The sequence below is a fragment of the Symphalangus syndactylus genome, chromosome 9, assembly GCF_028878055.3.
Source record: "Symphalangus syndactylus isolate Jambi chromosome 9, NHGRI_mSymSyn1-v2.1_pri, whole genome shotgun sequence".
NCBI classification, from domain to species: domain Eukaryota; kingdom Metazoa; phylum Chordata; class Mammalia; order Primates; family Hylobatidae; genus Symphalangus; species Symphalangus syndactylus.
The window spans coordinates 58359337-58376651 of NC_072431.2; the positions used below are offsets into that span (position 1 = coordinate 58359337).

The 17315-nt window shown below is 42.5% G+C and overlaps 1 protein-coding gene across 2 annotated transcripts in view; it reads right to left on the reverse strand.

The window, feature by feature from the left end:
• TRIM4 (tripartite motif containing 4) overlaps window positions 1–17007 on the reverse strand; it is a 31634-nt gene extending 14627 nt beyond the window's left edge. The window contains exons 1-4 of one of the 2 annotated variants that reach the window (XM_055292471.2): window positions 14067–17007; window positions 11760–11837; window positions 4294–4389; window positions 3331–3561 (exon numbers count right to left, since the gene is read on the reverse strand). In XM_055292471.2, the coding sequence (XP_055148446.1) occupies window positions 3331–3561; window positions 4294–4389; window positions 11760–11837; window positions 14067–14459 (798 nt within the window). In that variant the 5' untranslated portion in view covers window positions 14460–17007. The remainder of the gene's footprint in view (window positions 1–3330; window positions 3562–4293; window positions 4390–11759; window positions 11838–14066) is intronic. The other variant, XM_055292472.2, reaches the window with a different exon arrangement.
• Between the last annotated feature and the right edge of the window lie 308 nt (window positions 17008–17315).

Below are 17315 nucleotides of genomic sequence, written 5' to 3' on the forward strand. Positions count from 1 at the left end.
CTGAGGGCAGGAGATGACATTTTGCACCTTTCAGGATGGCTAAAATTAAAGAACTGACAGATCTAAGTATTGGTGAGGATACAGAGCAACTGGAACTCTTAACTTTACACACTGGTAACAATAGTGTAAACCGCAACAATCACTTTGTACCAGCGTGAAAATGGTTTGGAATCATCTACTAAAGCTGAACACACATGTATGTCTTATGACCAATTGTTCTCACAGGTATACAACTGATAGAAATGTATATAAATGTGCACCCAAAAAGATATGTTCACACATATTCCTGTTTTTAATAACAATAGAAACAGAAATCATCCAAATTTCCCTCAAAAGAAAAATGAAGCAGGCATGTCCTGTGCATTACAGAATGTTGGCAGCATCCTACACACAAGAGATGCTGGTAGTAACCACCCTTCAGTTGTGACAACCAAAAATGTCTCTATATAATATCAGATTTTGCCCTCGGAGGGAGCAAAGTCACCCTGATTCAAAACACTGGTGTACAGCAATGAAAACAAATACCTACTGCAGGATTCATCTCACAAACGTAATGTGAGCAAAAGAAGCCAGTATAAAAGAGTGCATCCTGAAAGATACTCACTCAAAAATAAGCGCAACGAGTGCCGGGCGTGGTGGCTCACGCCTGTAATCCCAGCACTTTGCGAAGCCAAGGCAGGCGGATCACTCGAGGTCAGGAGTTCGAGACCAGCCTGGCCAACATGGCAAAACCCCGTCCCTACCAAAAATACAAAAATTAGCCGGGTGTGGTGGCACACGCCTGTAATCCCAGCTACTTGGGAGGCTGAGCCCAGAGAATCGCTCGTACCCGGGAGGCAGAGCTTGCAGTGAGCTGAGATCGCTCCACTGCACTCCAGCCTCGGCAACACAGCAAGACTCCATGTCAAAAAAAAAAAAAAGTAAAAAAAAATAAGAGTGTGGGAAGTCCAGAGGGAGGTTACCCTTTGAGGAGAAGGGAAGAAGTACTGATTGGGGACATGAGGAAGCTTCTAGGATGCTATGTTCTATTTTTTTGACTTGGATAGTAGTTACATGAATGGTCAGTTTGTGATAATCTGTCAAGCTTATGATTTATACATTTTTCTCCATGAGTGTCATACTTTTTTTTTTTAAATAGAGACAAGATCTTGCTAAGTTGCGCAGGCTAGTGCAAACTCCTGAGCTCAAGAGATCCTCCCATCTCAGTTTCCCAAAGTGCTGGAATTACAGGCGTGAGCCACTGTACCCGGCCTTAAAATGTGTTTTAATGTTTATTTTATTATGACAATAAATATAACAATTTGTCAAAATCTGTGGAATACAGAGCAATAAAGGTAAAAGTATAACTTAAATTTACCAGCAAACAAAAGGGTAAACATAAAGGAGCCAAGCATTCCAACTCAAGAAGTTGAGAAAAGAGTTAGAGAAGAAACCCAAGGACCAATTAAAAAAAAAACAGCTGGGGGGCAGTGGCTCACACATGTAATCCCCCAACACTTTGGGAGATCAAGGCAGGAAAATTCCTTGAGCCCAGCAGCTTGAGGGTGCAGTGAGCTATGAGCACACCACTCCACTCCAGTCTGGGTGACAAAGCAAGACCCTGTCTCAAAACCTAAATAAAATAAAAATAAAGATAAACAATAAAGAGCAGATATTAATGGTTTCACTGCAGCATTATTTGTAGTGGTAATGGTGTTGGAGGCAACCTAGGTAGCCATTACTGGAAAAAGAAACAGGTAAAATGTGGAAGATGTACATTAGAAGTGGGTCATGGGGTAAAAGTAAAGGAAATCAATTTTAAAAATGGGTAGGTAGGTAGATAAGTACAGTAAGTTCTCTCAGGCTCTGAGATTCTATGTTCTAGTTTCATCTCTTTGTTTTGTTTTTTGGTATGGAGTCTCGCTCTGTCGTCAGGCTGGAGTGCAGTGGCACAATCTCGGCTCACTGCAATCTCTGTCTCCCAGGTTCAAGTGATTCTCCTGCCTCAGCCTCCCAAGTAGCTGAGATTACAGGCATGTGCCACCACCCCCAGCTAATTTTTAGTAGAGATGGGGTTTCGCCATGTTGGCCAGTCTGGTCTCAAACTCCTGACCTCAGGTGATCCGCCCACCTCAACCTCGCAAAGTGTTGGGATTACAGGCATGAGCCACTGCACCCGGCCCCAGTTTCATCTTTTTTAATCGTTTCCCTAACTTTGCATTTCCATTTGCTGATATAATTTTTTGCAAACATTCTGCTGGCTCACATGTATCTTAGAGGTTTCAGATTCTAATTAGATGTTAAGCCTGTATTTTAAATGTGTTATTTCAGAGATTCTTTTATGACACACATTTGGATACATACTTGCAACTGCATTGCTTAAGCATGTTGTAAAACTTTTACATAATTCTTGGAAGTCATTACATTTAATTTAAATGTTAGGTTGTATCTATCATATAAAACCTAGCTAGCAATTTCTTATTGATAATAACTACCGGGTGGGTCCAGGTTTCTGACTTTCTTAAGAGTAGAACAGAATATTGTCTCTTGCTTATGAAAAAAAAATGGTAATGGTAGACAGAAAATGTTCTTGAGAACACCTTTTAGAGATCCTTTCATCTTCATTCACGTGATATGGAGGAAAGAGAGGTTCTGAGGCATCCGAGACTCAACATGAATTATTTCAGCAAAAAGAAAAAACAAAGACAGTCACAAATGTGGGACCCTATCCAAAAACTAAAAGAAGCTATAAGGACACTTTACCTACAGAGGATATAAAGGTAAAGATTAACTCAAAGGAGGGGCTTTTGATAACAAACTGGCCTAAAGACCCAAACTTACGTGCTGAGTTAGAATTATAATCTTTTAAAGGTTGCTAGACATTGGAAATTATTTAAATGAAAGTACCACTCAAAATATGGGGATAAGAACAAAGTTTTATCAAGCTGTGATTGTAATGATTAAAAATAAGCGAGAAAGATAAGTGTCTCTTAATTGTTGATACAATTATGTACTTGGGAGTTTTATGCTTACTTTATTGTTTAATAATTATAAATGTACACATAAGATGAATGAAAAAAATCTTATATGTGCTAAGTCTCAGATCCTAGATGAACTATGAGACCATGTGAATCAACTTATCTCCTATGGCCTGAGCTCAGCATACCTACATTTCACATTAATTTCCTTTGAATGGTGAATCTTTGGCTTTTTAGTTGTGTGAGAGCACAGAACTAGCAAGAGATAAGACATGTCTATGAAACCCACTCACCAGGAAGGACATTCAGCTCTAAAGACAAGAGGGAGTTCAGTTAGTGAAGACAAGATCATCCCCGCCCGTAACTGTCTCACCTGAAGCAGCTCCAGGGTGGGGGCCTGGCTCTTCTCCCCCACCTCTAAGATGAGCCTCTTCAATGAAGCGATCGTTTGATTGAGTTTTAACGTGTTCTCATTCAGCTTCTTCTTTGTCTCTTCTTCTTCTTTGTTCAATCTCTGAAGAAACAGGTCCTCTTCTTCAACCAGGAAGTTGTGCAGCTTTGAAAACTCCGTGCTGATTCTCATTCGCTGACTCTTTATCTTATCCTAAGGCCACATGAGATTTGCTCACTCCTTTTTCTGCCTGACCCCAGCTACTAAATTCCTTACACAATTCCCCAGTAATCCACAGTCAATCCTAATCAAACCCTCTTGAAAAGCTCCTGCCCACCCCCGCTAAAATTTCCATTACTCCTTTATTTATACCTACTTGATAGCTCTGTACTAGTCATTATAGTATTCATTCATTCTTCCTAACATTTCAGTCTCTACTACTGACAAGTTTTAAACTAAAACAAACTTTCACATCTACTACTTAGTTTGGCCCTCAGAACACTTGTTTAGTTTTGCTAAATCTTTAGGAGTGTGAGTGTGTTTGTGTGTGCATCCATTCATCTGTTTCTTTCCACAATGCCATGGGCCCAAACCGACTCTAACCTAGGGAGTATATTTAGGAAAAAGTAGGAAGGAGAGGGGCGCTACCTTAAAGTAGAGACATGGGGATGAAGTATGTGGAACTCATTATCACCCAAAGCCACTAGCAGCAGGGACAGGTACTTCCTCTCCTATCCCCGTATCTACAAGGGGCCTGACAACTGAACTGACACCCAGAAAGCTCTTCTTTCAGTCACATGATATGGAGGAAACAGAGGTTCTGAGGCATCCAAGACTCTACGTGAACTGCAAAAACCCCACGACCAAAAGGACCTCAGAAGCAAGAAATGTCCCAGACCAAAAGGACCTCAGGAGCAAGAAATATCCAACCACTTCTGCTATTACCTTCCACTGTGTAGCGTTCTTCACTTCTACATCCTGTAAACGCATGACTTTCTTCATCTTGGCCACGAGATTACGCTGAGACTTAAGAAGTTTCTCCTGCCAGCAGAAACACACACAGGTAAGAAAACATATCTCCAACCATCATCATCTTCTTTTTTCTTTTTGTTTTTTGGTGGTTTTTTTTTTTTTTTGAGACAAAGTCTCACTTTGTCACCCAGGTTAGACTGCAGTGGCCTGATCATGGCTCACTGCAGCCTCAACCTCCCAAGCTCAGGTTATCCTCCCACCTCAGCCTCCCAAGTACCTGGGACTACAGGCATGCTCCATCAGGCCCAACTAATTTTTTTATGTTTCGTAGAGACAAAGTCTCCCTATGTTGCCCAGGCTGGTCTTGAACTCCTGGGCTCCCAGATCCTCCCACCTCAGCCTCCCAAAGTGTTGGGATTACAGGCATGAGCCACCACACCTGGCAACTTCATTTTTTAAGAGCTAAAAGTCACCTAATCAAAACAGAGAATGAGATTGAGAAAATACTGAAGATGGTCACAGGCCTATGATAAGAACTATTCTGGTCTGAAATCATCACAACACTATACTGAGTTTTCCTGGTAAGTTAGCAAAAACTAAAAACTGTTAGAAGATTAGCAAATATCTACTACTGGCAGGGAGAAGGCCTCTAGCACCACAGGAGATTAAAAAGGTGCCATTTTTTGATGGACAACTGGCAGGATTTAACAAAATTTTAAATGTGTATAATGCTACTTCTAATAATCTATGCAACAAAACACTAGCAAAAATAACCAATATGTAAAGAAATGGTCACTATAGCATTATTCATTATCCACTAATTAGGAATTATTAAATAAATTGTTATATTGATACTTTGCATCAATTTCAGGTAGCTGTCTATGTATTGACATGAAATACACAGTAAGTTGAAAGCAAGCCATAAGACAATATGTATTGTATAATTCTGTTTTGAAAAGAATAAATGTGTCTATGTGCATACATGTTTATCTGTGTGTGTGTATTTGTATGTGAAGGCAAGGGAAATCTGGAAGGATGTATACCCAAGTATTAACATTGGTGACGTCCAAGGAAAAAGAATCGCTTACAAATTTGGAGGTGGGGTACTAGAAATTTTGTGCCTTTTTGCTTTAATTTCTACAAGTGGCATATGCCATTTTTGTAATTTAAAAACCCAAGTAAGTTATTAAAAAATAAAGCAAGTCAATCAACATTAACAAATTGGGCTGAGGGGCAGCACCCGATAGTAAAATGTCAGCTGCGAGTGCAGAGATGGAAGCAGAAATGTTAGAGAAACACACAAGAGAAAAACCCACAGGAACTGGTGATCAAATGGCTGCAGGAGGAAAGGCTCCAGATTTAGCCCCCTCAGTTCTGGTTTAAGTAACTGGATGGACTGCAGGTTATTTATCAAATTAGAAAATATAGGAAGATGAGCAGTGTGTAAATGGGAGGAAGGAAAATAAATTTCACCTAAATAAATCGAGTCTGAGATGCCTGTGGGACATCCAAGTGGATATGTTAGCAATTAGAGTTGGGAAGGAGATCTGTGCTGCAGAAGCAGATTTCGGGATTAAAGTGCAGGTGGCAGTTGGAGCCTTGGGTGTGCGTAAAATCACCCAGTAAGATTCTATAAAGTAAGAGGATCAAGGCTAGAACTGCCAACAACTACATTTAAGCAGTATGTAGAGAATCAAAATCCTGCAAAGAAGCTAAGGTGAGCAGTTGGTGAAAAACCAAGAGAGAACGGTTTCTCCTATGCCAAAGGAAGAGACCATTTAAATTACAAAACTAGTGAATAGTGTCAAATGCTGGAGGGTGGCCTGGGACAACTTTCTGTAAGTCTCACTATATGTCGAAATAAAAAAATTTTTTTAATTAAAAATAAATTTAAAAAACTAAAAGAAAAAAAAGAAATGATTAGAACTAAAAAATAATCTGTACAACTTTTTAAATTCTTCCCCAGAAAACTAACAATTACTAATAGGTGTAACTTTTCATCCAATCATTTACAAGTGACAATGGTTAAAATCAAGTTAAATAACTGACAAGGCTGATAACATCAAAGTTGGCAAGGGTATGGAGCAACTGGAACTCTTACACAACATCAGCAGGCAAATGAAATGCTATCACCATTTTGGAAGAAGGTTTGATGTAAAACTAAACATACAGTAATCCTAGGGTACAGCAATTCTACTCCTAGACCCAGGAAAAATGAAAACATGTACCCATAAATAGACCTGTACAAGAATATTCATCGCAGCTTTATTCACAATAGCTAGAAGCTGGAAACAGTCCAGGTATTCATTGATAGGAAGGTGGATAAATAATGGCAAAAACCGCAATTACATTTGCACCAACCTATACAAAATGGATGAATCTCAAAATCAATATACTGAGCAAAAGGATCTTACATAAGAATACAGACGGCCGGGCGCGGTGGCTCACACCTGTAATCCCAGCACTTTGGGAGGCCGAGGCGGGTGGATCACAAGGTCAGGAGATCGAGACCATCCTGGCTAACACGGTGAAACCCCGTCTCTACTAAAAATACAAAAAATTAGCCAGGCGCAGTGGCGGGCGCCTGTAGTCCCAGCTACGTGGGAGGCTGAGGCAGGAGAATGGTGTGAACCCGGGAGGTGGAGCTTGCAGTGAGCCGAGATCACGCCACTGCACTCCAGCCTGGGCGACAGAGCTAGACCCCATCTCAAAAAAAAAAAAAAAAAAAAAAAGAATACAGACAATAGAATTCCATTTATATGAAGTTCTGGAACAGGCAAAACCAAATTTGTGTTTGAAGAAAAATCACAACGGTGGTTGCCCTGGTAGGAGAAGGGTGCAGAGAATAACTGGGAAAGGGCATGAAGGAATTCTCTGGATGGTAATATCCTTTATCTTGAGAAGGGCATTTGTCAAAGCTCAGCAAATGTACAACTAAGATTTGTGTTTTTTATTGTATTAAATTTTACCTCAAAAAATACCATACGCCAGGCACAGTGGCTCACACCTGTAACCCCAGCATTTTGGGAGGCTGAGGCAGGTGGATACCTTGAGGCCAAGAGTTCAAGACCACCCTGGCCAACATGGTGAAACACTGTCTCCACTAAAATACAAAAGAAATAGCCAGGTGTGGTGGCACAAGCCTGTAATCCAGCTACTTGGGAGGCTGAGGCATGAGAATCGCTTGAACCCAGAGGCAAAGGTTTCAGTGAGCTGAGATCACACCACTGCACTCCAGCCTGGGTAACAGAATGAGACTCTACATATTTAAAAAAAAAATACCATAAACAAATGTTAAATCTGGTTAATGATATACATGCTAAAGTATTTTGTTTGCAATTGAATTTTAAAAGCATCAAAAGGAAATAACAATTGATGTATTCAGAGAGATACAGACAAATGGACAGCTATGTGATAAAAGAGTCAAATGTTAATGGTAGAATCTACATGTGGGTACACTGGTGTTATTACAAAATTCTTCCAACTTTGATGTACGCTTGAAATTTTCATGGTAAAATGAAATAGGAAAACAAAATTAAATTATAAAAGGGATTCATACAGTTCTGTTAAATGGCACAATACCATCTGTGCTATTTTGTTACTACCATGATGTTTCCTAACATTATATCATCTATTTACTATCTCTAGTAGTTAACTTTAATAGGCATATAACCCTGCTACTCTCTCATGTAATTTCACTTCTTTATTCAATTATAACTGCCGCTCTGTGGTCACTGTCAAATTTGATGTATATGAGGTTTGTAATGAGACATATATTAGTTCCTTCAAATAGGACCAAGTTTTTTGAAAGTTTTCACTTTGCTTGATAATGAAAAAAACAATAATCTACTAAATAGAGATTTTCTATGTCTTAAAAAGCCTTAACAAGTCAGTATGCATGAATTCTCTCATATGGTTCTATTATTCAAGACTCTACCTAAGTCTTTTTCAATCTGGCCACAGTTGGAATCTAAACTGGGAGGTGAGTTAACTTGACAGCCTTGGGGAAAGTTAGAAAACACCTTCCCTGCAACAACAGAAACTGCCAGGAGGTGGCAGGAGCGCAACACCAAACATTTCAATCTGGGTTAGAAATACCAGAAATTTTAAAAATCACTCTCTCAGCTAGGCGCAGTAGCTCACGCCTGTAATCCCAGCACTTTGGGAGGCCAAGAAGGGCAGATTACGAGGTCAGGAGTTCCAGAGCAGCCTGACTAACATGGTGAAACCCCGTCTCTACTAAAAATACAAAAAAAAATTAGCCGGGCATGGTGGCGCACGCCTGTAATCCCAGCTACTCAGGAAGCTGAGGCAGGAAAATCGCTTGAACCCGGGAGGGGGAGGTTGCAGTGAGCTGGGATCGCGCCACTGCACTCCAGCCTGGGCAACAGAGTGAGACTCCATCTCAAAAAAAAAAATAAATAAATAAAAATAATAATTTTTTAAAAAATCACTTTCTCTTAATTTAGCACCAGCAAATTGTGCGTATATGAAAACACAAGTATAATAAAAGAGCATACTTTTATAGAATGAAGACATTTACTGACTTGTGATCATGTAGCTCAAACAACATTAAACTTCCAAAGATCTTAGTTTCACTCTAGACCTTCAAACCAGCTGTGCATCTGTGAGCAAGTCAGCCTTGCTTATTTCCTGGATCAAAGCTTCCTTAACTATAAAATGAAGACAACTGGACTAAATGTCTCTTAAATACCATCCCAGCTCTTGAGTTCTATGAATTTCGGTCACTGTAACTTTTGCAATTGATCCAAGCTGGTAGGTGTACTTTGGAAATATACCTCAAATCTACCTACATGCCAACCCCACTGCCACCGCTAGTTGAAGCCACCATCATCTTTTGTCTGAACAACTACAATAACCTCCCGACTGCTCTCCCTACTTACAGTCATGTCCTTCTCTCATACAATATCCACAAGGCAGCCATAGTGGCACTATCATAGCTCACTGCAGCCTCGAACTCCTGAGTGCAAGCGATACTCTAGTCTCGGCCTCCCGAGTAGCTGGGACTACAGATGTGCATCACCACATCCAGCTAATTTTTGTATTTTTTGTAGAGATGGCATCTCACAGTTGCCTAGGCTGGTCTTGAACTCCTGGACTCAAGTGATCCTCCTGCCTCACCCTCCCAAAGTGCTGGGATTATAGGCATGAGCCACCACACCTGCCCTTGGAATAACTTTTCTAAAAACTAATCAGATATTGTCACTCTCCTGCTCAAGATTCTTCACTGGCTTTCCTCTTCACCAAGAAAATTCAAACACTTCATTGTAGCTCAACATAAGCTGACCACTGCCTACACCTCGTGTCACATCTCATGCCACCTTTCCCCTTGCTCTTGGTCCTCCAGGTGCAGAGACCTTCCTCCTACCGCATAAACATATCTAGCTCTCCCCAGCCTCAGGGCCTCTTCCCACAGTTCCTCAGATGGCAGACTCTGCATCCAGCAAGTTTCAGCTGCAATGTCACCTCCTAAGAGAAGACTGCTCACCCGATTGAAGCCCCTGCTCCTTCTCTAGCACAGCACTTTTTTTTTTTTTTTTTTTTTTTGACATGGAGTCTTGCTCTGTCACCCAGGCTGAAGTGCAGTGACATGATCTCAGCTCACTGCAAACTCCACCTCCCGGATTCAAGCAATTCTCCTGCCTCTGCCTCCCAACTAGCTGAGATTGCAGGTGTCCACTGCCACACCTAGCTGATTTTTGTATTTTTAGTAAAAACAGGGTTTCACCATGTTGGCCAGGCTGGTCTCAAACTCCTGACCTCAAGTGATCCTCACGCCTCAGCCTCCCAAAGTGCTGGGATTACAGGCATGAGCCACTGCGCCTGGCCTAGGATAGCACTTTCTTTTTCTTTCCCAGCATGCCATCACCATCTGTGATTATTTCATTTATTTGTCTGTCTGTCGTCTACCTCCTACCCTCAGCCCAACTGGACTGTGAGCTCCATGGAAAGCCTTTACCTGTCTTGCTCACCACTGGATTCCCAGTGCTGCATCTGGTGCTGTGCCACAGCATCTGACACAAAACCAGTGTTCAATAAACATCTTAAATTAATTAACAGAATGGAGGGATTAGCTCCTAGAGTCAGGCATGAAGGAAAAAAGAGCTGCGCTTGGAGGCCTTTTCCATGCAAACAATTTGCATCTGGAGATTTATGAAACTATTTCTCTTTCTCTTTTCCTCCCCTCACCATAACAGGTATAGGATGGGGATATTTTCCATGGATTTAGGGAACTTCCAGCTGTCCAACTTTTAAAACATAGTCCATCCATCTGAGCATATGCTGAGAATGGGATGCTTGGAAACAGAGCAGCTTCACCCGGGGCAGTTTATGTTTTTCTAACTAACTTGGGGTGGGGATGGAATGAAAGGTGGTTGAATAGGGCAGTGACTAAGCAGAGGAGGATGGAGAGATGGGCGGGTATCAGGGAATTCCACCCGGTGACCTGGCTCCTGAACACCTACGCAGTCAACCTTGTGACATTCAGCCCATCCCAGTGTAATCCTTACCCATCCACTCCTGTCCTGTTGGGCCATTGTGTTTAATCCTGAAATCCCACCTCTTCTAAGAAGTCTTCTCAGATTAGTTGTGGCAGAGTGAAAAGTGTAAAGGATTAGGGGTTAGAAGACCTCAGTTCAAGCATAGCCACTTCTTAGCTCTGTGACCTTGGGGGCATGTAACCTCACATCTCTGTGGTATGGCTGCCTCATCTTCAAAAAGGGAATAACAGAATCCACCTAATAGGATGTCTATGAGGATTAAAGAATTACAATATGAAAAATGCTTAGAACTGTGGGTGGTACATAAGAAGTAATGAACAATTGATAGCTATTATTGCTGAAGATGGAAGATTTAAGGGCTATGTTCCCCTTTCATACCCACCCACTTACATTTCCCTCGGCCCCCACCCACAAGTATATTTTCCCTTCCATTTATCTGATGGGTCCTCTCCATGTCTTTTGCTGGCTACCAACCATTGGTGTTTCCCAAGCTTCTCTTTGTGCCTTTTTTTACTCTCTATATGGTCCCCCTAGGAGAATCTCATCTTCTTACTTCTTCCATGACTTCAAGAATAGACTGAGGATTCTAAAATATTATCTCTAGCCTCCATGGCACCCCACCTCCTGTCCCTCTTCCTTGAACTTCCTCTCACAATTACTTCACACTCAGTACATTCCACAACAAGCATGGGATCTTCTGTCCTAAGACTATGCTTCCTCCTGTGTACCTTACGTCAGTTAACCTGACAGTCATCTACCTGCCATCTGAAGCAGAAATCTGAACTACCATCCAAGATTCCTCTCTGTCTCTCACCCACCAAGTCTAATTGATCACCAACTCATTCAACTCCAGCTCATTATCACTCCATCCCTCCCTCTCCATCATCCCTGCCCTGAACTAATTCAGGTCCTTATTACCTCCTGCTTAAAATGGTAGAACAGCAGCCTAATTAGTCTTCTCTTCCATTCATCCATGTGGATGTCAAAGTTACCTGTCTAAAACAAAAAAAACTGATCATATCATTCCCTGCCTTAAAACCCTTTAATAACTCCCCACTGCCTGAAAGAGAAAGTTCAATCTTTTTACTATGGCAAACAAGATCCTTCATGATAAGGCCCTGCCTTTTTCTTCAAGCTCATGGCCCACCATCCTCCTTCCCACGCTCCATGCTCCAGAAGTACCGAGCAACCTCCAGTCCTCTCACACATCACATGCTATCCCACTCCACCACATTTGGAATATGCTGTTCCTGTGGCCTGAAATACCTTCTTTTCTACCTCTACTCACCCTTGAAGAGCTAACACATTTAACTCCTCAATGGATCACTTCTCCAGTGATCACTCTGACCTCAGACCTTCTGTACACTTGGTAAATACTTCAGCTACTCTCACACACACTAAAATTAATGTTCTACACGCTTAAGTTCCTTACAAGACAAAGCCCATGTCTTTCTCATCCACTTATGTCCAGATTCTAAAACAATGTTTGGCAAATAGTAAGCATCCATAAAGGTTACTGAGTGAAGGAATGAATGTACACTTCCTACTAGTCCAGCTTTGCGTCTGTTTCCTGTTCATAGTCAGCTGGTACAACTGTACAGTATTCTACAGTTTCCAAACATTTTCACTGTGTCATTAAATTCATGTGTTTGGCCAGGAAAGGTTGCCCACGCCTGTAATCCCAGCACTTCCGGAGGCCATGGTGGGTGGATCACCTGAGGTCAGGAGTTCGAGACCAGTCTGACCAACATAGTGAAACCCTGTCTTCACTAAAAATACAAAATTAGCTGGGCATGCTGGCAGGTGCCTGTAATCCCAGCTACTCGGTAGGCTGAGGCAGGAGAATCACTTGAACCCGGGAGGTGGAGGTTGCAGTGAGTTGAGATCTCACCACTGCATTCCAGCCTGGGCAACAAGAACGAAACTCCGTCTCAAAAACGATAATAATAAAATAAATAAATAAATTCATGTGTTCATGTACTTACTGCATATCAATTCTGCTGGAGACCACTGGAGTTACACCATCAGTAATGGGAGGGGGTGGGGCTACTGTGGAAAGGATGATCAGGGAAGGTCTTCAAGCTAAAAGCTAAAAGGATCTAAAGGGTAGATGTGGGTAGAGAAAGAGAACAGACTTGAAACAAAAGCAAGAAAGCCAGTATGGCTGAAGCAGAGTAAGGTAATGTGATTTATTCAACTGAAGCTTCTTAATCCATTAGATAGGACAGATAATCCCCAAATTCAAATGTTACATGATTTTCCCAACTGATGAAGGAAGCTAGTAATAAAACCCAGCCTCATCATTACAAGCCAGGCTTTTCCCAAATCATCAGTTGTCAATGACATTTACAGATACAGACAGGCACTGTCCAATACGGTATCCATTTAGCCATACAAGCACCTGAAATGTGGATATTCCAAACCGCTATGTGTTGTAAACATAAAATACACACCAATTTCAGACCTATTATGAAAAAGGAGTATAAAATATCTCATTGAGGCCGGGCGCGGTGACTCACACCTGTAATCCCAGCACTATGGGAGGCCAAGCGGGGCAGATCATTTGAGGTCAGGAGTTCGAGACCAGCCTGGCCAACAAGGTGAAACCCCTCTCTACTAAAAAACAAAAATTAACCGGGTGTGGTGGCATGTGCCTGTAATCCCAGCTACTCGGGAGGCTGAGGCAGGAGAACTGCTTGAACCCCGGAGGAGGAGGTTGCGGTGAGCCAAGATCACGCCAATGTGCTCCAGCCTGGGCAATAAAGTGAGACTCCGTCTCAAAAAAAAAAAAAAAAAAACTCATTGATAATTTTCATCTCAGCTTTGAATATTTGGGGTAATCAGATTAAATAAAATATACTATTAAAATTAACGTCACCTCGTTTCCTTATCTTACCAGAAAGATTTTAAATTACATATGTGGTTTCTATTGGACAGCAGCGGCACACACCCTCTCAATATGTTTTTCTTTATTATGAGCTCCCCAAGGGCCAGTTTACTGAAAATTCTGCACAATGATTGCTGAGGTTTGCACCTCCCCTCCTCTCATTCCAGTTTTAACCCCAGCTCTGAAATTCGTGTTTTGCTTAACTTCTTTGAGTTTCAGGGGCTTTTCATGCTTCCAGTAGGAATGACAGCCACTTCGTGGCTCTTTTAGGAGCATTAAGTAAACTTTATCGGGCAACTCTGACAGCCCCGTCATAGTCACCGCGACGGCCAGCTCACCCGGTAGCTGTCGAAGGCCTCGTCGATGGGTGCCATAGCGTGAGCCCGGTGCTCCTGGGACTCCCTGCACACCAGGCACACAGGCCGCTGGTCGTCCTCGCAGAAGAGCCGCAGCGGCTCCCAGTGGAGGCCGCACAGGCCCGGGGGCACGGGGCCCAGGCGCCGGCGCCGCGTCTTCTCCGTCAGCCTGGCCAGGGCCCAGTTGGGTCGCAGCGCGGCGGGCGCCGATGGGTGCCGACATTCGGGGCAAGGGAACGGGCCGCCGCCCGGCGCCCAGCTGCGGTGCAGGCAGCCGCGGCAGAAGTTGTGGCCGCACTCGATGGACACCGGGTCCTGGAAATAGTCCAGGCAGATGGCGCAGGTCAACTCCTCCTGGAGGTCCTCAGCTTCCATGCTGCTTCCCTGCCGCGGAGACGGAGTCCGACGTGAGGCGCGGGAGAGGCCCGCAAGCTGCGAGCGGCCGCGGGGAGGCCAGACGACTTCCGAACCGACGCCACTGCCTCACGGAAAAGGGGACTGCGCAGTTTCTCTTCCGGGGTTCAGGACCCAAAAAGAACGCGCGGCCGTTGCCCGACCTGAGCGCGCAAGACCGGAAGCTGCTGGGTATCCGCGCCGGAAGCGCGAGGGGGTTGGTCCAGGCCTAGGCGCGGGGCAGGACGGGACCGGTGGGCGGCTCCTCCTAACAGCTATAGAGACCCAGAAATCCCTGTGGAAAGCTACAGAGGACTTGGGCAAGGCGTTAGAGCTGGACGTTGTGGTCCCTGGGGGAGCAAACCGGGGAGGTGCCTCTGATCTTTCTTTCCAAGTTTGAGGGTTCAGGTCTGTGTTCGCCTGCTGGTTAGACCTATTTAAGTTCTAGAGTCCCAGGAGTTCTGGGCGAGCTGCAGCCTAGGGGCCTGGCAGGCCAGGAAGACTTGAAGGATCTGTGTTGGTAGGCCTGGAGTTTGGCTAACGTGGGGATGATTTGGATTCAGAGATGCAGATACGTTGCCTTTTTGGTAAACAATTTGAAAAGTAGCAACCATTTTGCTATCCCAAAGAACATCCATGGAGGCTTTCAACAAATAATATGCTTACCTGTTTCAGGGAATTATCTATATCCCTTAAGTAGATTTTCGATCTTGTGTTTCTGAGGTGCTTTGCTTTTTATTCTTCCCACTTTCTTCCTTTTCTTGTGAATATTTGTTTAAAAAAAAAAACTCTGGACTGACAAATTTAATAGAAGTTATTTGCACAAAGAACAGTTCACGAATTGGGCAGCACTCAGAACCAAAAGAGGTTCAGAGCTCTGTCCAGCAGTATGAACTGCTAGCTTTTATAGGAAGCAAAGTAGAGAAATCACCTGATTAGCTAACATCTAGGTGTCTGCCTTATTTGACAATGATATGATGAGGCATTTGCCTTATTGAGGCATGGTCTGATCAGTTGGCTGTCTGTTATTGGCTGAAGCTCGGCCCTGATTGGCTGAAACCCAGCTATTTGTAATAAAATATAGTAAGTTAGGCTTCAGTTCATTTACATACTAAGTCAGGTTGTATTTTGTTATGTAGGAACTCAAATACCAAGACAGCTTCAGGCTAATGGGCTTTTGCTTATTTAACAGATTTTTCATTCTTTTTATGTCCCAATATCAAATACTGCCTTTCCTATAATAATTTTTCTCAGTAAGTAGTATGATTAAATGATTAGAAAAAGGGGTTCTTGAGATATCTGTTTGGGGGTTATTGATGAAAGTTCCATGGAATATTTCTAAAACATTTAAATTAGACAACTAATGAATGGATTTCCTTTGCAAGTTGGAATACTCTATGAAGAAGGGATCTGGTTCTTTAATAGGGACCAAGCAGGAAGGAATGCTCTTAACAGTTAACTGATATTTACCATGAGTGTTTATGGCATCTGTGTGTCTGTATGTCTACCTAAGTATTGGATGAGAAGTGTCAGCATTCCTGCAAAGTATTTATTCCCCTTACAGTAGTCATTTAAATCTTTTCAGGTAAATCCCTTAAAATCCTTATGTCTTTATTCCTGCCATAACAGAGATGACCTTCCTTCTTTACTAAGTGAGGCTCCCTAATTCACAATTTTTCTCCATCATGAAATGTCTATAAGTCTGTGTACCAGCCAAGGTTCATTCAGAGAAGTGGAATCATTACGTTTCTTTATGTTCGCAGGGCAAGCAGTTAAGAAGGGAAGATGAACATAAAGTAGGGAAGAGCAAGAATGAATTGGGACCTAAGACACGAGCTGGTCATTCTTTCACTGTCTCCAACTTTAAAGATTTGAGTATCCTTGCTAGAGGAGCTGACACTCTTTGCCACAGGACTAGACACACACACGGCTCGGGAATCAAAAAAGCTGAAGGAAGACTCAGGGAAAAGCTTCTGCCCCATCCCAACGAGGTGAACTAGCTGATTGGTGACAAAGTGGATGAGCCGCAGTAGCACCTAGTGTCCCTGCACCACCATTTCAAGTATAAAACTGGAGGGATGCTTCATTTCTCCCCTTCAAGACTGACACAACCATGTCTTTTTTGGGCTATTCTAACCAGAAACAAAAGGAAAGGAAATTCTGGGAAACATAGTTTAGCTTAGCAAAGTTGATATATTACAAAATTACCACTGTCCACTCTGTGTCAAGTTGACATCCATACAGACCTCTTTAAAACATACTTTCAAAATAAAGCCCACACCCTACACATAAGCTATCTCTAGGGAAATTTGAAGTCTGTTGTGCACTGAGGATAACCACAACAACAAACTGTAAACCTAGCCCAATCTCTGACTAGACTGATACCATCGAACCACCGCTATGCACTCAAGAGCACTAAAGGCCTAGCAGAAGGAAAGACACACTCATCTCCAAGCATAAAAACAGTCTTTACTTCATACTATGAAGAGGGAATTGAAAAAAATAAGCAAAAAAAAATACAACATGACCAACTGTTAACAGAAAGAAAAAAGACGCATACAGAAAGGCAAGAAAAAACACAGTCCAAAGAGATAAAACAATCATTAGAACCAGACTTATAAGACATAGACATTAGAAATATCAGAGAATTTTAAATAACTATGATTAATGTGATGAAGGCCCTAAGGGGAAAGGTGAACAAAATGCAAGCTCAGATGGGTGATTTTAGCAAATAGATGGAAACTATAAGGAAAAATAAAATGGAAACTATAAAAATAAAAAACCATAATAATAGAGATGAAGAATGCCCTCCATGGGCCCATTAGGAGACTCAACACA